At 42.9% G+C, this 26,103-nt stretch overlaps 1 protein-coding gene across 19 annotated transcripts in view; it reads right to left on the reverse strand.

Annotated features, from left to right (window-relative positions):
- KALRN (kalirin RhoGEF kinase) overlaps positions 1-26,103 on the reverse strand; it is a 645,891-nt gene that overhangs the window by 227,919 nt on the left and 391,869 nt on the right. For all 19 annotated transcript variants that reach the window (XM_033855735.2, XM_073804132.1, XM_073804131.1 and 16 more), the window contains 6 exons: positions 20,890-21,072; positions 19,522-19,640; positions 16,909-16,975; positions 16,198-16,307; positions 4,441-4,510; positions 1,946-2,035 (listed from right to left, as the gene is read on the reverse strand). In XM_033855735.2, the coding sequence (XP_033711626.1) occupies positions 1,946-2,035; positions 4,441-4,510; positions 16,198-16,307; positions 16,909-16,975; positions 19,522-19,640; positions 20,890-21,072 (639 nt within the window). The remainder of the gene's footprint in view (positions 1-1,945; positions 2,036-4,440; positions 4,511-16,197; positions 16,308-16,908; positions 16,976-19,521; positions 19,641-20,889; positions 21,073-26,103) is intronic.

Consider the following 26,103-nt stretch of genomic DNA (forward strand, 5'->3'; position numbering starts at 1 on the left):
GGCCAAGCTCCAGGAACTGCTACTGGTCTGGTTTTCTGGCTTCCACTGGCCTCCCCAACTAACGTAGAGGCTCATCAGGCATGACGTTGGAAAATGGGGGGTGGGGTGTGAAATTTGGAGTATATCTGACTGCAAGTCGAAGTCTAGAAACAGGGATATGAGGAATGTAGGGCTAGGGGAGAACACAGTTTAGCACCAGACATTGTAACGTGTACAAAACGAGCCAGGCAACCCATCAGTCAACCTCAAGGGACTCCCAGGTGGGGGGAGGTGTGTGTCATAGGAAGGTCCACCGTTAACCTGCCGGAACGCAGATTGTTACAAACGCCGTAGAGAAACACAGAGGATACTGCACGCATAGAGAGAGGCAAGGATTCACGCAGGAAGCAACACGTGACCTTTAAAGGCTAGGAAGTACTTCTAAGAGTGTCTGTGTGGCCTGTGTGCCCACCCGCACCTGTGCGGGCAGAAAAATGTGAAGTGGAAAACAGGACACAGTGCATTTAAAACTTCAAAAAGACCCTTCTGGTTACTGTTGATGAATAACCAGAAACGTCTTAAGAGAAATACATTATTAAGCAGAGATAATAGCGCTATAGGGCATCCCAGATGATAGTCAATAAATTCTGATACCAAGTTAGAGAAAGACTTTTCTTGGGTTTTCTGTTTAAACAAATATAACCTCAGAAATTCCACTTTGGGACAATTTCCATAGGAATACTCCGTTTTTAAAAATCACGTATGTTTTTTCTTGTCTGGCTTTTACCCGTTCAAGTGTCATTTCTTCACTGAGCAACAAGACACTTGTAGAATCATTTCTGTTATAGCAGGGTCAGGCTAGAAAGATGCTCAGAGAAAGTTTATTCTGTAAGCTTGAGTATGGGAACCATGTTTGAATGTCTGACTCCCCACGGGGCCTGGCACACTATCTTGAATACAGTAGACATTCAAAGATTTATAGATGGAATGAGGTAGGCAGAAAGTTAGATTGATAGATACTAAAATGATATGACTACCAGAATGGCCATCACTGCTGCCACCTATCTCTCACTGAACTTCACTTTTTATTCTCATTTTTTTTTCTCCCTCTGTTCTTCCCGTGCATCCTGCAGTGACCCGTCTGATTCTGTCACTCTCTGGGGACCAGCAGTATATAGACCATCATTCACCAACAGGATTGCATCCTCACCCAAAACCAGAGGACCAGACAAGGTACATCGGCTCTGAGTCTTCTCTTGGCTTCCATCACAGCATAAGTGCTCAACCCTGGCTGCACGTTACTCTCACCTGGAAATGTTTAAAACTCTCAATGCCCAGGCCAAACCCAGGCTGATCATATCAAAACCAGGGCTGGGAGCTTAATCACTATTTTTCAAAGCTCCCCAGGTAATTCCAATGGGCAGTCAAGGTTGAAACAATCGCATTAGAGTAGTCAGTGACTCCCAAACTTGAGCAGGTTATCGGAGTCACCTGGAGGGCTCCTTAAAACTCAGATTGTTGGGCTCCAGCCCTGGGGATTCTGATTCAATAGATCTAGAGTGGGGTCCAAAATCCATATTTCTAACAAGTTCTCAGGTGATGCCGATGTGGCTGGGCTGAGGGCACATTCTGAGGAACCCCTACGTTTGAGGAGCTATATATGCAGAAGTGGAATATCCTAGCACGCCTCCTCTGCTTGTGAGATTTATGGCTAGCTGGATTCGGTGTGGAGGCACGGAGGCAAATGCGCCTTATCTGAAACCACAGGACTTGAGATGGGATGGAGTAAAACAAAAGATAAACACTGCTTTTGTTTTTCTCCACGTTTTATCCACGAGAGAGAGGTTAGGAGGGGCTGGTAAAGAAAAATGAGGAACAAAGGATAGCTAAAAACCCATGACCTCAAAGTAGAGGAGCAATTTCCACCTGCTCATCAGTGGTTCAAGGATGGAAATTCACAGCTTACATCAAAGAAGGTGCCTGCGTGCTCCAGGATCAGCTGGTTGGAGTCAGGCTTGTTTTTACAGTAGGTGACGTACATCTGAAATTTGTCTGCCTAAAAAAAAACAAAAACAATAATAGGTCAGCACCCGTTAGTTGCTCCCTTCTGTTGACTGCCAGCAAGGGCTGCGCAGTTAAACCCTCAGATATTGCGTGATACAGGATGATCCGTGGCAAATGTCCTGGGCTCATCGGGCCTGTGCTCCCCTAACAAACTTTGGGATGCTTTGTTCCTATCATCAGGGGGAGAAAGCTCACTGAAAGTGAGCTCGTTTTAATACTAGTCAGTGCTAGATAGAATTAAAAAAAAAAACCAATTCACATATCCTCATGTATCCTGACGCTGGACAGAATTTACTGAGAGATTATCCCCCTTTTTGGATTACCTACAATTGCGCTTCCCATCTTGAAAAATGACAGCATTTGCTCTGAAAACGAAAGTCAAAGAATGAAAACGAAGTGTGATCTCAGAGGGAGATCTGCTAGAACTACAATGTCTCCACTGGGGGCAGTTTGTAGGGCATGTTAAACGCCTATGCTACCATCCCCCACTTCCCAGAAGCAATGATGGGGGAAAGGAAAGCAGGGGGACCCTCTGGGGCAGGGTCTGAACAATGAGTCCTAACCAGATTGCTACTTCAAGTCAAGAATTTTATGGCTTGGTGAAAATTCATTTCTCATGTCTTTGGGATCCTCTGGGTCAGTGTTTCACAGCCTTTCCACTGGAAAGGGTGTGTGTACTTCGGCCACCAAGCACTTTTCCCATTTGTGAAATGCTCCCATCCTCGTGCCTATACCACATTGGGGACGTCCTCTTCTAAGAAAGCAGCCTAGCTATGTTTTAATTATAGCAGGTTTCATTTATGCCACCACTTTCCCAAGTTCTTTATATATATTAACTCGTTTGTTCCTTATGAGAACCCTATGTGGTGAGTTCTATTATTATCATCCCCATTTTACAATTGTGAAAATGGTGGCATAAGGTTGGTTAAGTAACTTTAAATTCCCATAGTTACAGAGTGGTGGAGCCCAGGCCAGCTGCCTTCAGGCTTCTTGGTAATAACTGTTGCTCTTCAATACATTGCAAACAACTCTTTCTACCCTTTACTCCTGCACTACGCTCATAAATTAAGATTATAAGACTTAAGAAAGTCACTTTGGGATAATTCTTGGCAAAATGTGCCTATTTTATACAATCATGGAAGGTTTTCTGAAACCAGTTTTAGGGTTTATATACTACCTGGGAGGCATTCATCATCCCTAAGAGATGTTGGTAAACCATACTTATGGTTATGGTAAGGCAAATCCCCAATATGTATGAAACAAGATACCAAAAAACCCCCCCAAACCTTCACTTAATGGTCAATCTCATTTTTTCTCTACACTGGCCATGCAAGGGATCATAAATTATTTATCAGCACTAATGTGAACTGTGCATGGGCTCACGTATCTAGAGGTGAAAAATGTATTAGCACAAAATAAGATGGCAGTCTGAGACTTCCTTAAGAAATGAGAGTGTGCCAGGAAGCAAATGTTACAGTTTCAGAAAACGGAAGTAACTCACGTCTTGAGTTGTGGGATGAGCTGTGATATTAATTACATGTCAATGGGCTAGCCAACGTCCTAGCTCCTCTGAAATGTTTCCGTATATAGAATATAAAACATAACCATAGCTCTGCCTATTCCAGAGGGCTGTTAAGAGCACAAACTCTCTGAAGAGTGAAGACATTTGGAAAAGTAATTAGCCCATTTTGAGTGGAAGTTATAATTAGTTAACTGTTGAATATTAGAGCTCCTGGCCCTGGGGAAGGATTTCCATGTTTAGTTGCACTTATTGTACTAGGTGGACTTCCCTCAAGATGTTGGCACTCATACCATGAACCTGAACTCAGGATAATGTGGCACAGAGATGCTAACAGACACTAATGTTTCTGTTTGTATAAGTAGAACCTAGTAAATTCAGCCCATTTACTTGGCCCAAGAAAGAGAATGACTAGATTTGCATCCTGTAGGTCAGAATTGGGATGGATACCCAAGGAGTCTGTTCTCTAATAAGGAAGAAAATGTAAACAATGGTTTGGTGGATTTCTAAAGTTCTAATTCCTTAATCCTCATCCTGCTGAAAACACAACAACTCGTGGATGGAGCTGGAGTAGTTCTTCTGCCAAGGGTGGGGGTCTTGTTCCAATCTCCTGACATCTCAATTTTAGAAAGTTTTTGAGAACTTAAGGTGGAGCTTGGACACACCATCTAAGGACCTTTCCCAAGGAGGGCTCTGCTCCTCAGGGACAGACTGCTTCTTTCAGATCTACTCATGGCCCCACTCTATAGCCCTTGGTCCTGTGTTAGAATTTCAGTGACACCAATCAGCTCAGGCACTGAACAGTGATGTCATCTGGTAGCATCTGCATTCCTGGAAACCATGTGACAGTGGGAGGAGAAGAAGCTCAGGTCGGTTACCCAGGTAACAAAGCAGTGTCCCACATCCTCAGGCAGCTGCTCATACTTCTCCAGCTCTTTGAGGAAGATGCTGCAAGGGGAGAGAAAGGCCAAATCAGACATCTCTGTACTGCTGACCCCCTCTCCGCCAGAGGCTTATACTGAGGTCATCCCAACCTGGTAAACTCTCCATTATTTTCACGTGGCTTCTCTACTCTCTAAGCAACACGTGGTAACAAGCGATTTTAAATATGTTGGAACTAATTTCATTAAAATTTCTATTAATTGATTAATTAGTGCTACTTAACATTGTTTCCCTTAAGGGTTTACACTTCTCAGGCTGAAAATAATGAAATATTATACTTGTGTTGGGCATTTCATTTTAACAGTAACTATGACTATTTTTTTACACAAGTAATCTGAGCACGTTGTAACATTTAAAAATACACAGATAAAGGTATCAAAAGAACAAAATAGATATCATCTATGATCCCAGAGATAGGTGGAAAAATTCTGAATCCTACACTGACTTCTTTCCAATTTTTCACTTTCTTCTTCCATCAGTACCCAGTTTGTGCTAAAAGACCGAGTTAACGTTTCCTAATGCTGACATTGTTGGGAAAGAAAATTTAATGGGGAAAAAGCCGTAATACATTTCAAAGCTGAATTGAATTACTACTGAATTATCTGCCATTGTGGATATCTGAGCCATGGCTCCCTTCTATCTTAATAAATAATAAAGAGTTGACTATAACAACTTCAAATTAATGTATTAAACAATTGGTTTGAGCTCAGAGAATATAAGCTCAAATAAGCCAGAATCACTGGAATGGAATTTGCTTTTTAAAAATCACACAAAGTTTTTCAAATAAAAAATAATATGAGGCTGTGGGGAAACATTCTGGTGGAGATGGAAGACGGTATAATCTTTGCACAGGTCAATTTGATAACATCTATCAAAATAAAAAATGTACTTATCTTTGCCTCTGCAATTTTAATTTTGGAAAATGTCCTATAATTGTAGTCACATGTGTGTAACATGAAGTATATACATGTAGATTCACTGTGGCACTGTTCATAACAGCAAAAGATGGTCTATAGACGACAAAGTAAACTACAGTACATCCACAGCACCATATACTATGTAGCTATAAAAAATGGCTAAGCTTCTTAGGTTTTCACATGGAAGATCTCCAGGGCAGGCTGTTAAGTAAAAAAAGCAAGGTGTGGAAGAATGTATCTAATACCTTTTGTCTAAGTAAATAATATATACTATTATTTCCAACCCAAGAAACTAATGGTCAAAGTGTACAATTTCAGTCATGCAATATAAGTTCTGGAGATCTATTATACAGCATAATACTTATAGCTAACAATAATGTATTGTATACTTAAAAGTTGCAAAGAGGGTAGATCTTATGTTAAGTGTTCTTATATAATAATAATAGGGGAGAAAACTTTAGGAGGTGATAAATATGTCTATGGCCTTGATGGTGGTGATGGTTTCATGGGTGTGGAGTTATCCCCCAACGCATCAGGTTGTGATATTAAATACGTACAGCTTTTTACATCAACCGTACTTCAATAAAGTGGTTAAAAAGAAAGTCATTATCTAAAATGAAAAGACAACCTACTGAATGGGAGAAAATATTTGCAAATGATATAACCAATACAGATTAATATCCAACATATATAAATAGCTCATACAACTCAACATCAAAAACACAAACAACATGATTTAAAAATGGGCAGAAGACCTGAATGGATGTTTTTCCCAAGAAGACATACAGATGGCCAACAGGCACATGAAAAGATGCCCAACATCACTAATCATCAGAGAAATGCAAATTAAAACCACAGTGAAGTATCACCTCACACCAGTCAGAATGGCTATCACCAAAAAGAACACAAATAACAAACGCTGGAGAGGGTGGGGAGAAAAGGGAACCCTTCTACACTGTTGGTGGGAATGCAAATTGGTGCAGCCACTGTGGAAAACAGCATGGAGCATTCTCCAAAAACTAAAAATAGAGCTACCATATGACCCAGCAATTCTACTCCTGAGTATATATCTGAAAAAAATGAAAACTCTACTTTGAAAAGACACATGCACCCCAATGTTCATAGCAGCATTATGTACAATTGCCAAGATTTGGAAGCAACCTAAGTGTCCAAGAGATGAATGGATAAAGAAGATGTGGTATATATACAATGGAATATTACTCAGCCATAAAAAGAATGAAATTTTGCCATTTGCAACAACATGGATTGAGTAGGAGGGCATTATGCTAAGTGAAGTCAGTCAGACAGAGAAAGACAAATACTATATGATATCACTTATATGTGGAGTCTAAAAAACACCACAAACTAGTGAATATAACAAAAAAGAAACAGACTCACAGATATAGAGAACAAGCTAGTGGTTACCAGTGGGCAGAGGAAAGTGGGGAGCAGCAAGATAGGGAAAGGGGATTAAGAGGTACAAACTACTATATATAAAAAAAAATAGGGCTTCCCTGGTGGCGCAGTGGTTGAAAGTCTGCCTGCTGATGCAGGGACACGGGTTTGTGCCCCGGTCCAGGAAGATCCCCCATGCCACGGAGTGGCTAGGCCTGTGAGCCATGGCCGCTGAGCCTGCGCGTCCGGAGCCTGTGCTCCGCAACGGGAGAGGCCACAACAGTGAGAGGTCTGCGTACCGTAAAAAAAAAAAAAAAAAAAGCTACAAGGATATACTGTACAACATGGGGAATATAGCCAATATTTTATAATAACTATAAATGGAGTATAACCTTTAAAGATTGTGAATCACTATGTTGTACACCTGAAAGTTATATAATATTACACATCAACCATACCTCAATAAAAAAAAAAGAAGAGCAAACAGAATTTCACACATGTGAAATGACATATAAAGAGCATTCACCACAGTACTGTCTGAAATAAAAGTCGGTTGGAAACAACACAAATATATTTTAAAAAAGTCATTACCATAGGAAACCAGGTGAAGGAACAGGGTGAATGAAGATAGTGGTGGGTGGGTCTTCTCGATCTATACTTTTCTATTTAATTTTGATTTTAAAAATTAATTCAGAAATTAAATTAAAAGATATAAAGTAGGTCTGAATGATTCCATTGCCTACCTCTACCATTGCAACAAATAAATTTTATTGATCTGACTTACACTACTTGAGTCCTCTTGTCCAAGAATTCTGGCAGCATCTTACAATGATAATTACAATTGGTTATGGAGTCTATATATCTGTAATTTGTGTTCTCCCTTCAATGACATAGACAGATGTTGGTTTTGGTTTAAAGAAATATATATGTGCAATTAAAAAATGTTTGGCAAGTCGTATTTGGAAGACCAAAATGCTAATGATTGATAGGATCATAGATGATATTTTTTTGTCCACCTGCCATTTAAATTTTCTACAACAAATGGGTATTACTTCAGTGATGAGAAAAAGTCACTTCAAGTGTTTTGAAGACTCCTAGCAATACCCATTTGAAGCTAATCATCTTTCTCCTGATCTTTGGAGTATCCTGATCTAATCATGGAGCCGCAGTGATTATAATGCAGTTTGGGCTCACAAGATGCAAATATGCAGTGCTCACAAATCAGGAAGTATCACATACTTATTGCTATGTTTGGAAGAACTGCAGGTGACACACATATATTTAATATGACTTCTAAATTAGAAAGAGGAAAAAATTATATAATGCTATAAGTGAGGATCACATTTTTTTCAAGGCCAGAAAGAAAACAGCTTTTTTTGTAGCAAAGAGAAGGAATCTGGCTCATTACTATATGTAACATAATATGTTAAAATAGGAATCTATTTTTCATATAATTTTTATTTCTGGAACGAAATTCTAAAAGACACTTATTATGTGACTCTTTTCCATGAGAACACTAAATAATAAAAGGTACAAAATCTTCAGAGGTAGTGTTTTCAGATGTTGAGATGTTCTTTACACAGTCATTTCTCATATGGGCTGAACAGGGCCGGGGTGGGGGGCGGGGGCACGCTGGAACATTTTGACGGGTGGGGGGAAGAAACTCTGATGAGCTATTCTAGGACAAGGACTGGTGAAAGGAAATGAACTGCTTTAAAGAAAGCAGGACTAGGAGGAAAGAGTACTTGGAAGAAGAGAGAAAGAGGCGAATTTGGAGCCCTGGGCACCTACAATAAATGCTATTGGCTGTAGGAAACCTCCACTTCCCCACTCTCAGGATCTCCCTCCAATCCTCTCCCTCTCACCCCCATGATATATAGGCCCTTCTCCTTTAACGGCAATCAAATAAATGATACAACAGCCCGGATCATGACATTCCACATAAGATATACAATTGTATTCTTGCTTTAGAAGTTGCAAGGACTCTGTGACGACTCAGGGAGAGTGTCCCTCCTTCCTTGACTTATGACCCAAGGTCAGTGGCCTGGTCACTTAAGGTTAATTTTAAGCGCACAGTGGTAATTATACCCACAGAGTTGATAATTGATCTAGATGCTGAAGATGGTGCTAGAATTTTATTTAAATAGAGCAATACCCTGACTTTTGGTGACAGTAGGTATCAAAAACCTATGGGAGGATGCTGTGCTTGAAAATTCTCAAGAAGTGAAAGCACTTTACAATGAGTTAAGTACATAGACTATCATTGCTACAATTAATGCCTTTTCGGAAAATGCAGGTTTTAACGGCAGCTGCCACTGCTAGCTCACCTTTCTACTGACCCGAGGCCTCACTTTCCTTCCCTCCCACAGCCAAGCTCAAGTCAAAGAGCCGGAGTTCACACCTACTCACAGTCGTGAGGGGGTCTTCCGAAGTCTCATTTTTCTCAACTTTAAATAACCTCATGGGGATGTTGTGAGGATTTAATAAATCCATGTAGGTAAAGAACCCAAACCACTGCCTGGCATATAGCAGGCACTAAATAAACATTAGTTCTTCAGGATCAGTGCTTCCCAATCTTAATAAGCTCCACTCCTGTAGACTTATCCCGAGAGAGCTCTCCCCACCATGCCCCTGTTGGAAAATCTATAGTAGATTACCTTCTCCTAAACCATATCCTGGGAAAATCTTGATTGCGTATTATGCAAAGATTGGATTTCAAGGTCACAGATCATGTAAGTTTGGGAAATGCTGGGCTAAACTAGTTAGTTTATGGCAGGACTTCCAAAATCCTATAATATGATGAGGCACATTATAAACCTCTGAAGTATCTGATAGAGTGTGCAGTGCTTCCCAAACTTCTTTGCGAGTGGAACATTTCTGGGGGGACTTTGTCTTAAGGAACACTCTTGGAAAACCTTAGTTAGTGGACATCACACCTGGCTGTGCACTGCCCTCTGGGTTAGGATCTGAGCATCTGTACTGTTTAGCAAAGCTCCCTGGGTAATTCTAATGCATCCAGTCCATAGGTCAGCTTTTGAAGGCAACTGCCCTATTCCAGTGTGCTTCCAGTTGTTAGATCCTACATCAACTCCATATGATTTAATTTTTAAATAAAAAAGCTGAGAATTTTAAAAGCTATTTATTTCGTGCTGGGCATATCAATTCATAACTTTGAGTAAGATATGCACTACCATCTCAATGTAATTGTTGACGGTAAGTGGCAGTATTAAACTCTATTTTGCTTTTTAATTTGAAGCTTATGAAGATGACAGGTTATGTACGTCTGATCAGTATCATTCTACCTACTTCAAATAGATGTGATGAGTTTAAATTAAAGCACAAGAGGTCACAACACTTCACAAATGATGGGATATTCCTCCTCAGCTGTTCTATAGAAACATCTTGGTCCTCACCATTTCAATAATTATATGTAATAAATCATGGGAGAACGAGCAAAGCAAGGAGTTTAAGAGTTTGCGTGAATGTCTGGGGTTCTTTCAGAAATGAATAAAACTTCTAAAGAAATGTCAAGATTCAAATACTGTAGGATATCACTTATATGTGGAATTTAAAAAATACAATGAACTAGTGAATATAACAAAAAAGCAGACTCACAGATACAGAGAATGAACTAGTGGTTACCAGTGGGGAGGGGGGAGGGGCAATATGGGGTAGGGGATTAAGAGATACAAACTATTAGGGATAAAATAAGCTACAAGAATGTATTGTATAACATGGAGGATATAGCCAATATTTTATAATAACTATAACCTTTAAAATTGTGAATCACTATACTGTACACCTGTAATGTATATAATAGTGTACAGCAACTACACTTCAATAAAAAAATGTCAAGATCTAAGCAGTGTCACTACTCTGTTAAAGTATTACGATACAATATATTATGCAGTTACTCTATGAGGAAAATGCTTCGCTCTGACTTTGGACAGGATCCTGGGAAATGAAACTTCTAGCATTTATTGATAGAAAAGCTTTGTGAGCTTTGTCATTAAGTACTATGGAAACAGCACCATTCCAAAGGCACCCTGAGTCATTCTGATTTTGTTATTCTTGCCAAAGGTAAATCTGGCCTATATTCTTACTGCTTCTGGAGAAGTATATCCTTCACAGAGGACCTCTACGTCAAGGGTGCAGCTTGCATTTAAAGGGGAGCATGTGTGATGACCTTGTGTATGCGTGCTCTCAAGCATGTGCGTGCACACTTGTTGGGACAAGGGGAATGAAGGGGGGGGCGGTGCTGTGGTAACAGGGCAGGGGGGAGAAGAACAATGAGGAGGAGACAAACAAAGCTGGAGGCAGCCAGGGAGAAAGGCATCAGGCTCATCTTTGCAGGCAGTCCAGGACACTGCCCCTTATCAATGCTTTCATACAAGTGGAGCTAGACATCGTTTCTAAGGGATCCATTAGTGACCAGACAGATTCAGCGCCCATCTTGGAAGAGGCTCTGGACTGCAGGCCAGGACAGCTGGTTAGCACACTGAGCAGCTGTCAAACTAGTGGAGAGTCGCGCACACTCCAGGGAAGGTACCAGATTGTTCACAGAAGTGTTTAATCAGCACAGTTTGATCACCTGGGCTGAGCCATGACAATCAGTGGGCTCTGTCCCTTTATTTCACAGCAGAAACTTCAGCTTACGTTAGCGGTGAAGGGGCAAAGTGTGCAAGGCTGGACTCTCACTCAGCATATGCCCCACCCTCACCTCCAACCTCAAGCAGCAGTTTATCTCGCTGCACTGCTACCTGTTCAATTTGTTTTGCTAATATTTCCTAAGTTTGTTTAACTTGTGTGATCAGATGAATCAAAAAGTATTGCATAGGGCTTCCCCGGTGGCGCAGTGGTGGAGAGTCCGCCTGCCGATGCAGGGGACACGGGTTCGTGCCCCGGTCCGGGAGGATCCCACATGCCGCGGAGCAGCTGGGCCCGTGAGCCATGGCCGCTGAGCCTGCGCGTCCGGAGCCTGTGCTCCGCAACGGGAGAGGCCACAACAGTGAGAGGCCCGCGTACCGAAAAAAAAAAAAAAAAAACAAAAAAAAACTATTGCATAAATATAAGTTTAATGTTAAAGTAAAATATAAACAATCTCACATTTAATGTTATTCATAGCCATTGACAGCCTGTTTAGCAACTAGGCAAGGACGCTAAGCAGTTAGTGTGTACGAGTGAAATGAACATGACTTGAACACCCCCAAATGAATGTTTAGACTTTGGGTCCTCCCCAATATCTATAACCAGCACCAATGTCGATGGCTTACTGAAAAACAATAGCAACAAAATCACAGCTAAATTTTTTTTAGGGCCTTTCTGATGGGTAAGGCCTCAGTTATCCCTTAGAGTATGGGTTTAGGGCCCAAGAAAAATCACAAGTCTTCCCCTTCCTCTTCGCTTGACATTTGAATATTAAGAAAATGACAGTGTGACTTAATAGGGAGTTATGAAGACTTGGATTCTTTGGCTGTGTTACTAATTGGTTTGTGCAGGTCACGAACTTTTGTAAGCTCCAGTTTCTATAAAACAAGGGAGTAGGATAGAACGAGATTTTCTTGGAGTGTGAAAAAAGCATAGAAAGCACAGAATACGCATATTTTGAAGCAAGGGGTGTGTGTGTGGGAAGGAGTAGGAGAGGCAACGGAGGAGAAGGCAGCCGCAGCCTGGCAGTGTGGCCTCCAGAAGGGGCTGTGACCTGCACATCCCTTTTCTCACCACTTGGTGGAGCCAGCTCCTCACCTTGTAGTTACAGATCTACCCTCTGTGTTTCAAGGGGTTGTAAAATCAATTTAGTGGGTGGAAACCAGCATTAAAAAGGAAGGAGAATGGAACCTAATCCAAAATATCAGAGTGCATCACACATAGTGAGGGTGTTATTTTGGAGGACTTAATTTTCCTCTTATATATAATGTATACGCATATGCATATCAGGACATGATATATAATTTTTCTTTGGTTCATGATCAAAAATATTTGAAAAGCACTTTGCTGACGCTCCTGCCTGCAATAGGACGCAGGGAGGTCTAGGTCTTTATCCATCTCTCTCCCTCCCTCTCCCCCTCGACCTTCCCCCTTTCTCCCTTTACTGACCTACCATCTCCCTCTAGTAGTGCCCCCCTTTCCCCTCTTCCTTCCTCTCTCCTTCTCCCCATCTCTTCTTTCCCCTTGTTATCCACTGTTCTCACTTCTCTATCCAGGTATTTTACCCCACTTTCCCACTCACTCTGTCTCTCCTGCCTTCCTTCGTGCTCTCCTACACCACCACTTCTGACTCATACCATCTCCACCCACCACCTCTCCCCTCCTGAGCCTCCATCTCACAGACACAGACGTGACAAGACACAGTCTAAGTAGGAGTGTGACGGCCAGACCTCCCCCATCCTTGACCCAGGGTTCAGACTCACTCCCAAACTCCTCCCATTGCCTCTCGGCCTCCCTCCTAGACTTCACCACTCTCCTCCCTGAAAGGGCCTGTGTTCAAACTCTCCTCCATCATCAAGGGAGCTGTGCCTGGCTGTACAAATCCCACTGGTTATTTATATTCCATCTCAAATGCCCCTCCTCTGGGAAGCCTTCCTGTTACTCCAACAGAGACTATTTTCTTTGCTCCTTTGATCTGCACTTGTGCTCACCTCCACCCTTATCACCAGTACCTCACTGATTCCCAGAACTCAGAGGGCAGAGCCTTGGTCAGATTCCTCACTGGGTACCAACTCCATCTCCAAACCAGTGCAGGGCTGACCCCAGGGTGGAACTCCTGGGAGATCATGGAAGTGTGGGCCTGGTTCAGTGGTTCACCAGCCTCTCCCATCATCCCCCCCCCACCTTGTCTTCTCCTGCCCTGCTGCACACCACCCTCTGCTCCCCACTGACCCCGGCTACCTGGTGCCCTGGAAGGCTGCCCTGGGCCTGGCCAGTGTCTCAGCTCAGTCCCACTTAGCCCTGGCCCTGGCCCTCAGCCTCGGGCCAGGGAACACTAGGCTGGTAGGGCAGTGGGTGGTGGCCAAGTCCAAATCTAATAGCTTCTGGCCGGACCTGGAGGAGGGAGTTTGCAGAAGGGTTATCCAGCCCTGGTTGTTGGTCCCCTACTTGTCTTTCCAACCCTTGCTGAAAACTGACTTATTTCAGGTCATTATTGTAAGGGTGTGTGACCTGGATGACACACCTATGGAAGAAATGGGTTTTCCTCAAATTTGAGGATGCACGTGGAAGCTGGTTGGATATGAATCAAACAAACCAGATTTGTCAGTGCCAGCTGGTGGTCTATGGAGTAGGGGACGGGGAGAGAGCACTGAGGTGGGAAACCCAGCCCCTGGAATCTACGCCTAATCTTTCAAGGGAGAGATGTCACATACTGGGCAAGTCACTGGCCCCTCTCTGGGTCTCAGTGTCTTTATCTGTAAATGGAAATGGTTGTACTTAATGGTCAGGAAGACCTTCTGATCCCTGACAGCAGAGATTTTACAAAAATGTTATTGCCCAGACTCACATATGGCCATATCTCCAAAAACTGAAAAGGAAAAAGTAAAGTTCAGATTTAACCAAAGGTGATGAGCATTTTAAACAAATAGCTGCCCTTATCAAAGCTGAAAATCTAATACAAGGCAAACTGAAAATAAATGGTTTCCCCACATCATGAGCTGTAGGCCAAAGTGGGGAGACAGCATTAGCGAAATCATTACCGTTTGGGGGGTCTATTTATGGTACATACTACCTTATCCGAGCGCTCCCAGAATGCTTAGCAAAATGCAATAGAAATGGATCTAGTTTTTGAGTAGATAAGCTTCAGGATCTTTACATTTAGTTCTATAATAAAGAGATATAGTACGAAAATAGGGAGAGTGGAGGGTAAAACCTAAGTATCATTCCACTTAAGCCTCCAATTTGTGTTAAAATTACTACTTGTAGGTATTAAATTCTATATAGTGAATTGTTCTTTATAGAAATTTTGGTACTTGGGAATTTCTCCATTCAATACCTACAGAGACAAAGGTCCTAGAGAAAGATCACATACATACAGCTGCTTTTTTTTTTTTTTTTTTTTTGCGGTATGCGGGCCTCTCACTGTTGTGGCCTCTCCCGCCGCGGGGCACAGGCTCCGGACGCGCAGGCTCAGTGGCCATGGCCCACGGGCCCACCCATGTCCCCTGCATCGGCAGGCGGACTCCCAACCACTGCACCACCAGGGAAGCCCGCCACCTATATTTATTAAAAAAAGTTGAAAAACGCAGTTTTCAGTAACAATAGGCACATTTCAAGTGTTCGCGAGGCACACATGACCAGCGGCTACTGTACTGGACAGCACAGACACGGGACATTTCCATCACTGCACAGAGCTCGATGGCGCGCTGCTGTTTTAGAATCTTGCCTCAGGGGGGCTGCTACACCGGCGCCCACTGCCTCCCCAGGACCTCTCCGAGCTGGCAGTTTCATCTTCGTCATGACGGCTTAATTCAGTCAAAGCCTTGACTAGCCTGACCCTAGGACGTCCCCGGGACTGTATCCTACAACCCTGAATCTCTACCTCAACCCTTCTCTGCAACAGGGTTCTTAGAGAGCTATAGGACTTTATGTCAACATTATTTCTCAGGTCTTGAGGTTTCCTCTATTTGTACTTTGGAAACGGAATTATTTCCATAAGCTGGTTATTATGTAACTAATCAACCAATGTTCTTGCTGACCCTCTGTTAATGATGGAACATGTTTAGTATGCTGTGGGAAAGATATTTAAATCAAGTTGGGAGCTAGAAAAAATGAATTGTGAGGTTTTAGGGCTCTATGATTCTACTGATTTCAACAAAACATAGAGGGTTGATTGATGTTCTCCCCTATGAGCTGTCAAGAAATATGTTCCATTAGATAGTTTGATTATCTATCTATCTATCTATCATCTGTTGTTGTTTTGGTTGAGGGTGGGGAAGATGAGGTAGTTAAGGGTGGAGGAAGTATTTAGGTTGCAAGAAAACTTCAGTGGAATTTGAAACCTAAGGCCCACAGAGTAGGACGGTGAGCCTCAGATGCATTCTAATGTCAGGATTCCCAACAGTTTTAATGAGCAGAAGCTACTTCTACTTCCTCAAGGCCTGGCTATCATTCTGATTGGGTCTGAAGATGTTGGCAGGTAGGTCCCTCAGGACACGGGGGAGAGACACTGATGAATACTTGACTTCACCCTCCACTAGGAATTCTAGACCATTGCAGAGAAAGAAGTGTGAGTGAGAAAGAAGTCTGACAGCCACTGACTTAGAAAATTTAACGGGCAATACTTTACCAGGCAAGATTTCCCAATCAGCTTTGGTCCACTTGTTGGGAAAGCCCTGCTGTTGGGTATTTATGGCCCTGAGTGTGCTCCACTGAAACCCTCCACCAACCTACTTGTTATGAAAATCGTAGATCTCCTGGATGTTGCCAAAGATGATATGCTCCTTATTAAGGATCCCAGGGGGGATCTCCTCCACACCACTGGTCATTTCCCATAGGTAGGTCTGTAAGACAGCAACAGTTCCGTCACTGGCAAGCACTGCCACGTGAAATACACACAGAACAAACAGGGCTTCAAAGCTGTGGGGTAAGGCTCAGACTGGGAATGCATGTAGAGCCTAAAAAGTGAGATGGTAAGTAAGCAGAATGGAAAGAACGAAAACCTGGATGTTCCATTACTGTGAACTGTTGCTAGGGAAATTCACATCCCAGACTTTAGCATAGAACACAAACTCCACAGTCTTCTTATTTATTAAATGTGTTTGAGTCTGACTGTGTGTCGAGGGGAGGATGCAGATTTTTAGACTCAACTTAAGTTCAGCGACTGTGTCATAGATTTTATTTTGAATTCAAGTGTGTTATATGCTTTTTTTTTTTTTTTTTTTTTTTTTGCTGGGCCTAGTTCCAGTCTGAGAAAAGTTTCTTTCCAAAGCACTTTAAACTCCCATGCGATTATTATTGACTCTGGGAGAAAGATGTCCTCTGGTTGGTTTTTTATTCTTCAAGCTCCGGGAGAAGACAGAGTACTGAGCTCCTCTCCAGGACTTGATGTGGCAAGGATGTCAGTTTCTAATATAGCTGAGAACTGATGACCGCAAGACTTACCTCTAAGCACTCGTGTAAGTCCCTCACATAAGCCTTCTCTGTCTGAAGCAGTTCTGCCATAATGAATCTAGACGGAAGCAAATGGGCTTTTAGTTGGTTAGAGATGTAATACCTCCCTTCCTGCAAACTTCACCGCCCCCACCCCAGCATTTACGACATTCTTGAATGTCCTATTTTTCTACTTTACCAATATACGTCTCTTCCTTTGAGTCCTTCTCACTCTGATCATTTGCTCTGTGTCCCTTCAGCATGTTTGTGCTCAGCTAGTTCCATACTCTCTTCCCCTTTTACCCCCCCAGTTCTACCATGTTGTGATTCTGTGCTGATGTGTGTGCTGTCCGTTGCACATCTGTGTGTGTGTGTGTGTGCGCACATAAGCTTGTAATGCCACTCACACTCATTCTCACCAACTAGACACCAACTCAGCTTCCCATGTTCCTCTTACTGTAGCTCCCAGAATGATGATTCTTGCTGAGTAGAATTGCTGACTTACACCAAAACAGTTCACAGTCCCACAGGTTAAACCAGGTTTAAAAGCCAGAAACAAGATGCCCAAGACACCACCGCCGAGACTGGGGGTTAGCAAACTTTTTCTGTAAAGAGCCAGAGAGTAACTACTTGTGGGCCATTCAGTCTCTGTCACAACCACTCAGCTTTGCTGTTGTGTGTGAAAGAAGCCACAGACAATATGTTAAAAAAGTAAGTCTGGCTGTGTTCCAATAAAACTATGAACAGAAAAGAAGTTCATCTAATTTTCACGTCACAAAATATTCTTCTTGTTTTGATAGTTTTCAACCATTTAAAAATATAAAAAATAATGTTTAGCTTACAGACTATATAAAACAGGTGGTGGACCAGATGTGGCCTGTAGGCCATAGTGTGCTGACCTCTCGCTTCTAATGGGGTTATTTTACATCACAAACTGATGTGCATGAGGCTGTGATCCCAAGCACAGCACAAGCTAATGATATTAACTGACTACTCTTCAGTCTCCCAAAAAGAGAAGCTGTGCTGCACATATGCAAGGGGAAGGCTCCTTCCACCTTGGACCCCTAAACAACACAATGTACCCGTGCGGGCGTCCAACTCACGATGCGTGGCTTCACTGTAGTGTACCTACGTCACTTTCTTTCTTTGACAAATTTGTTTTAGAAATGGTGCTTCCTAGCTGGCATGTGATACACAATAATATCAGCACAAAATATATTTTTATATATTTATCTTAGATTTTCCATGTCATTTTTTCATGGAACTTCATAATGAGAATCCCTATTTACAAGGTGTTCCATCACATAAAAATTTTGAGAAGGATTATCCCGAGTGCCCCCGGTTGGAGATTTCAGAAGAAATATTAAAATGAGCAGCATCTTTTCCTGAACCTTTATCTTGGTGGGATTTTCCTTAAAGCAAAACTTTGTTCTAGCAGTGGCCTTTCTATTAAATTATTGATTTTAAAAATTCCCTTTTGCAGGAGTTAATGAGCCACTCTCTCGTTAGTCTTGCTCTATTGGTAGAGTGGAAAGTCCATGAGCTTTGAAGTCAGACAACCAGGAATTGAATTATGACTGTCATTTCCTAGAGGCAGGAGTTGCTTCTCCAAGCCCCAGACTCCTTACTTATAAAACAGCTGATCACACAGGGCTGCTGCAAGGATTAAGCAAGATCCTATAAGCAAAGTTCCTAGTACACTGTAAGTGCTTGGTAAACAAAGAAAGAAGGAATATCAGAAGGGACGTAATCCCACTTGCTTTGAAAAGTTGTCTTTGATTTTACTGCCTTGGGTTCTGGCATGCCTCTACCTTCTCCCTTTTTCTCCAGCTGCTTCCTGCAGTTTTTCCTGTTTTTCTTCATAATTTAGCTCCACTACCCTCTACCCCATTTTGTTTTACTTTCCACCCACCCTTTACCGTCCTCTGGCTATTTGGTGTCTCAGAGACAGCCCAGCAGGAAGATCTGGCCACGTGTTGTCTCCTCATTTCCCTCTCTGTTATGGGTTGAATTGTGTCTCCCCCAAAATGCATATGTTGGGTCCCAGCTGCCAGTACCTCACAGTGTGACCTCATTTAGAGACAGAGTCATTGCAGATGCAATTTAAGATGAGGTCATACTGGAGTAGGGTGGGCCCCCGTTCCAAAATGACTGGTATCCTTAAAATGGAGGGAAGTCGACACAGGCCTGTATTCATTTTGATAAAATGAATACAGGCACAGGCCTGTATTCATTTTGATAAAATCAACTACAGAGGCCTTCTTAATCTTAGAACACACCATTTTTTTTCCAGCATTACCCAAAAGGAATGTCAAAATACTCTTCATAAAGCCCTTGCATATCTCCGGCTATGTGTAACTTTGTAACACTGATATAAAGAAAGCAGAGTGATCAAGACACGGTTTGTAAGGTTGACATGGTTCATTGTTCCTTCTGTCCAATGCCCTAAAGTTCTTGGTTAGTGTGAAATGTGGGTGGAAGCATCATGTCTGTCCATTCCAACCTCTCTAGGTGGTCATGGGACACAGCAAGCTGTCTAAAGGGACGGGTGGCAATGAAAACCAAGCATAGCCATGAGGAGCCTGCCAGTCGGTGGAACCATCTCACGCCCAACCCCCTACATACTCTTTCTTCCGGGCTGATTTCCGCTTCTCTTCATTGACCTCATGGTTGGCATCCCGGAGCTTGACCTCACGATCTGAAAGGCTTGCTGGGATGATATCCAGCTCCAGGTCCTTGTTATCCTACACACAGAGAGATCGTAGAGGTCACCTTGGAGATGCTTTCAGAAAGCAACTTACCAGAGTTGGTGGAGGTGGGGGAAAGGAAGAACAGAGAAGGATGAGAAGATGGGGAATCCCACCAACTGCTACCCACAAGCACTCTTCTTCATGGGATAATTTTTTTCTCAAATAAGAGAAGTATAAAATGTTCAGGTCAAATGCTCAGGGATAATATCCACAACAAAGAAAAAGAATGTACACATTTTATAATTAGTGTCATAGTTCCTCAAGGATGTTGGGCCTGATTAGATCTACACACACACACACACACACACACACACACACACACACAGGTCTAAGACTGATGATTAACCATTAAAACAGTTGTGAAACAGAAATGTAAAAAGATATAAAACTTTCATTTGTCAAGGGAAAATAATAAAAGTAAATATTTTTATTTAAATAAGCAACTTCCCTCGGAAATAGAAAACTAAATGATAGAACAATTACTGAATTTTCTAATTGCCCATCCATGCTTATTTCAACCGCTGTTTGGTATTTATATAGAATAAAAACCTCTAGGAAAGAAGTCTCACAGGTTAAAGCCTGGGGGAGACGTTAGTTCTCCCAATCTTTGTGGTTTGACCACTTTATTCTCTAGTCTGCTCTGCTTCAGAGTATGAGCCTATTTAAAGATTTAAGAATTAGAAATCCTAGGATTAAATTGCCAGTCTGTATTTCGCTCTTAATTCATAGGTTAATGACCCCTATTATAAAGAAGAGATTAAAAGTCAGTCTTCCTTTGCTTCCTGGAAAATAGTACTTCTTTTCAGTTGAAATGTCAAATAGACTTTATACAAATTGCATACCTTATTCTTGAAAGAGCACTATTATACACACTGAGGACTCTAATCATTTGCTGATTAATATAATTGGGTGGAAGACAGTACTGATGAAGCCAAGATAAAGGGCTTAATCCTCAAAGTCAACAGTTAACTCTACACACAGAAAAGCTCTGTTCTGTAGCCACAGGCCCTACCCCTGGCCAGCCAATTTTGCACTGTATATAGCACCAGTCATGGAGAGCTGGAAGCCAATGGCTCAGCAAGATCCAGTCCCTCCAGGAGAAGGACAACACAAGGCAAGTGCTCTAGGGGTCAACAGCTCAGGAAGATTCCTCTGCAAACCCAGCTTCCCTCCACGGCAATGAACAGCAGTACTGAGGGAGGTAAGAAAGGAGGACGTCCCAGCTGGGCAATCCCACACCTACCTCTGTGTTGACTCCAAGGGCTTTCTCCAGAGAGTACCGGTACTTTCCCATCCTCAAGGAGAAATCTCTGTAATGCTTGTCCACCGTGGTCACCCATTTCCTGATCTCTGTGGCATGAATGTGGCCTTTTTCCACAAAGCTATCGGCCAGCTGAATCAGGAGTTTCACCTTCTCCTTTGTTTGCTGCCCCAAAAGATGGTCGTAAGTTACTAGCTTACCTTTACTATCATGGCCCTTCACTCCAGCCCTCTTTCCTTCTTCACAGAAGCCATAGATACCCCAGAGCCAGACTGCCTCCGTTTATATCCCAGTGCTGTCACTTACTGGCTGGGAGGGCTTGAGCAAACTACTGAAACCCTCTGTGCCTCAGTTCCTTCATCTGCAAAATAGGGATCATAATAGTATCTATATTGCAGGGTTGTCGTGAGCATTATATGAGTTGACAATGTAGGATGTGTCTGGAACACAGTGTTCACAGTAAAAACTCAGTAAGCAATAAATGTTAGCCAGTGTGGTTACTGATGTAAGAATCTCTTTCATTAATATAGCACTTTATCAGTTTACAGAGTATGTTCATGTTACATCTGAGACTCGTTTGAGTCTTAAAGCATCCCTAGGAGGCAGGTGGAGGGAGGTGGTACGAGTCTCTTTGAGGCTTAGAGAGGCTTAGGGCTTGTCCAAGTTCATACAACCTGTAAGTGATAGAGCCGTTTGCCTCTGGTCCATAGTTTCTAGTTCTCCCCCTTTACTCTACTGGCCTGAAGGAGGCTTTCTAAACATCAGGTGAGTTGGCACTGCCAGGATGTACAGAAATCTAACTAGCAGATTTAAGAGTAAACTCTGTCCCTTTCACCACCAGGATCTTGTTTTTAGCTTCCTTGAGAGAGAGCGAGAGAGAGAGAGAGAGAGATAGAGAGAGAGAGAGAGAGAGAGAGAGAAGAGTGAACAAAGCTAGTGTCCATCACAGGGCTAAGTGAGGTGGAGCCCTGACGTGGGTCAATTTCATTTCTAACAAGAGTGTGTTCAACATCTACTCTGTCCACATCACTGTGCAGAGGGCTGTGGGGAAAGCCCTGGGGGGTAAACAAAAGAAGAAAAAGAGATTTCCACCAGACTGTCTATATCCCTAGAGGGACAAGATTTTCACACAGAGTAGTTCAATAACTCAGGGCATTATGTAATTGAATGTCAGAATAAGAAATATGTATAGTTAACACGGCAGGAATTTTAAAACAGGAAAAAAATGAAGGTGGGCTGGCAGGGGCAGAAAAGGTGTCATGGGGGAGGCGGGACCTGTGCTGGGTAAGATATGGAAACAGAAGGGCTATTCAAACAAGCAAACGCTTGCTCAGAAGAATATTTACATAATATTCTGAGAAGTAATCTTTTATCTTTCCGACTGGGGGAAAGTAGGTACAAGGTTTGGATCATGCTACGATCTGGGTAATTGAGGGAAACTGAGACAGAAAATCACTGGATCAAGAACAGAACAGACAGGGCTTCCCTGGTGGCGCAGTGGTTGAGAGTCCGCCTGCCGAGGCAGGGGACACGGGTTCGTGCCCCGGTCCGGGAGGATCCCACATGCCGCGGAGCGGCTGGGTCCGTGAGCCATGGCAGGTAAGCCTGCACGTCTGGAGCCTGTGCTCCGCAACGGGAGAGGTCACAACAGTGAGAGGCCCGTGTACCGTAAAAAAAAAAAAAAAAAAAAAAAAAAAAAAAAAGAACAGAACAGACAGAAGGGCCTTTCTTTCTTTATGCCACCACCCTCACCCGTGCCTCTCCAGGCTCACCCACAGCCCCTCCCACGAGAGACTGACCCTCTCAAGAACTGCCAAAGGGAAGCTTCTGGCCAGAGAGGCAAGCAGAGAGAACTTGGTCCCCCACGGCCAGGGCTCCCGCTCCCCAGCAACTCACTCAACACCTTCGAGCCTCTCCTACCTCAGCACAGTGGGCTGGGCCCCAGGGCTGGGAGATAAGGAACCAGAAGAGCTTCGGTGTGAAGGAAAGAAGGTAGGTATGAGGACAGGAGAAACACCTCCTTAGCAACGAAAAGGCAAGAATAACGGCGCTGGGACTCGGTTAATACAAGATACCTGGTATTCCAAGGACTTCCATTTCTTGCATTTAGGGCTTCCCCTCTAACCTGGGAAACAATTTTTCTTAGGTTTGTCACTTACTTAAGACAGTGATTAATTTTTGTAGCTATAATCAAGAAATCCATCTTCATATAAAATCTTGGACACACACATTTATTCTCTGCTCTTGGTAAGGAGACTTGAGCACGAGATGGGGGTTTATAGCCAATTGGTAGCAGCAGTCCTACCAGAGCAGCCCTACAATTTCCTATCAGAGGAAATTAGATCCTAAAACATCAAAACTGATTCAGAGTCAACAGGGATAGTGGCTTGTGATCAAGAGCATTCCAGGTATGTGTGGGACCCAGGGGGAGCAAACAGACAGTGAAACTGGCAGCGTAGACAAGCTCTTCCCCACGCGGCCTCACGTGCCCACGTGACCATCTCCACTGCTCTCCGTGGCCCCGAAATTCCAGCCATGTTAAATAAACCTCACCTGCCCCCCACAATGTGATGAGTGGCTCCTCCTCAGCCCTGCTTTCACCCCAGTGGCCCTCCCTCACCTCTCCTCCTCCCCACAAGCCGAGTGGGAGGTGCCCTTCCCAGGGTTCCCACAGCACCACACACACGCTGCTACTTCGGCGTGTATCACGCTGAGTTATTTATGTCTCCTTCATTAGACCATGCGCTTCTAAGAGATGAGTGTGATCTTATTCATTTGTAGCTCCAATGTCTACTATGTATACCATAATAATAATAATGTTGAGTAAATGGATAAGTGCGTAATTATTGTGCTGGGAGGTGAGTAAAATTAGACCAGCAAGAATTGAAGGTTTACACTGGGAAGAATTAGATGAAAAGATTTGACCCCAACCATGCCCACGGCCCCTACTGAGAGCAGTCTGAAGTGATTTCTTATACGTGGGTGACTACGGTGGCACCGTGCGACCCGCCCCATGCCTGGCTACCGCTGATGAGATCAGAGGTAAAACTTGTCCCACGAGGGCAGCCCATCAATATGCAGCCAGTGACTTCCAAGGTGTCCTGGCCTAGAAGCTCTGACTAAACAGGGACAGGGGCAACATGCTGGGTCAATTAAGCTGGTTTTTCTGGGGATGTGAACTGTAGAGACAGGGAACTGGGTGGCTGGGTGGAGAGTAGAAGTGAAAGCAAATAGTAGAGGAGAGAAGGGAAGCTGAATCACAGTGGTGGTAGTCACGTATGCCCGATCTCCTGAGATGAACTGACCCGGAAACGTGGCTGCTGGAACTGCCTTGGTCTTGGGTGACATCCCAGTTTTCATCTCCAGAGGTGAGACTATGCCACGTGTCTTGTTCTTCCCATTGGGCTGAGTCATTCAGCTTTTCCTGCGCTCCTTCGAGGTCCAGCCGCACAGCTTCTGTCTTCTTTATTTCCACATACAGCCATACAAAGTCTTTTCCCCTTCTAAACTTAAGCCAGCTTGAAACTCAAATCTTGCCACCAAGAAGAGTAACTTATACAGACTGATAGAGTGGGGGTCAGATTGTAGAGGTGCTTGCATGTTAGGTTCAGGAGTATGGACATGATCTTGTGGAGAAAGGGAGCTTTTGGGGGATATAATTCACTTGGGCCTGGAAATTTAGAACACAACTCACTTATCTTGGGATTCTTGTGTCCCCTAGTATATATTTTGCCCTTTCATTTTCAATTCTATGTTTTCTGCTGGAAAAGACAGAGGTTAAAAATAAGGGTTCAGTAGTTCTATTTTTCTTATTCTTTCTCTTCCTTCCTTCTTTTGATCAGTTAATATTATATCATCTTCCCCTAATCAGAGCACCTTACAACGAATATAGTTTGTAAAAAGCCCTTTTGGTATCTCTTGAAAATCTGACAAGTCTTTAAAATTTAGCCTTCTTGACATATTCTCATAATCTAATTATAAGCATCCAATTGGCCTTTCATTGCTGACCTGCCTTGTACTTATTGATGTATTCTTTGGGGGAATGGACTTATTGTGCTCCCTGAGTGGGAAAACCGTTCCTTGAGATGTATCTTCATATTCATTCCACAGGAGAAAGATTTGCTTGTTAAATATGAAAAACTAAACCTTTCAAAAATGTCTATCACATGTGAGCTATGTTCATTCCTCTTCAGAGTCTCAGAAACGGAAACATGACCATGTTTTATCTGAGCTGTTTAGATTCTACTTTTCTCGTAGAAAGTGCCTCTCTGACAAGCCCAGTGTTCCTTTTCCTGGCTATCTGAATTCAAAGACATAATTTAGTTCAGCTAAAGCTCCAGTCACTTTCATTATCACTTAATTCTCTTTTGTTAAGAAGAAGCTAGTCCAGTTTATCTTATAGCTTCTTTCACTTTCAGAGATAAAATTATCAGTTTAGAAAAGCGTTTTCTCGACATCATTACTCATCGAGAAATGTAAATGAAAACCACAATGAGATACCACTTCACACCCGCTAGCATGGTTATACAAAAAAGACAGACGATAACCAGTGTTGGAGAGGATGTAGAGAAGTGAGAACTCATATACACCGCTGGTGGAAATGGAAAATGGTGTATGCACTTTGGGAAACTGTTTGGAATTTCCTCAAAAAGTTAAATATAGAGTCGCCACCTGACCCAGCCATTCCACTCTCAGGTATATACCTAAGAGAACTGAAAACATATGTTCACACCAAAACTTGTACACAGATGTTCACAGCAACATTATTCACAGTAGCCCCAAACTGGAAACAATCCAAATGTCCATCAACTGATGAATGTGTAACAAAATGTGGTTTATCCATACAGTGGAGTATTATCCAGTCACAAAAAGGAATGAAGTACCGATGAAGTACTACTACAACGTGGATGAATCTTGAAAACACTCTAAGTGAAAGAAGCCAGACATAAAAGACCACGTATTATGATTCCATGATTCCATTTACATGAAGTGTCCAGAACGGGCAAACTCATAGAGATAGAAAGTAGATTAGTGGTTGCCAGGGGCTGAGGGGAGGGGAAAAGGGGAGTGGCTGCTGATGCATATGGGGTTTACTTTGGGGAGGGATGATATATGCCGGAACTAGACAGTGACGATGGCCGCACAACCCCGTGAACGTACGAAAAACCACTGAATTGTAAAATCAGAAGAATCTAA

Source organism: Tursiops truncatus, chromosome 4 (genome assembly GCF_011762595.2).
Source record: "Tursiops truncatus isolate mTurTru1 chromosome 4, mTurTru1.mat.Y, whole genome shotgun sequence".
Lineage (NCBI taxonomy): Eukaryota > Metazoa > Chordata > Mammalia > Artiodactyla > Delphinidae > Tursiops > Tursiops truncatus.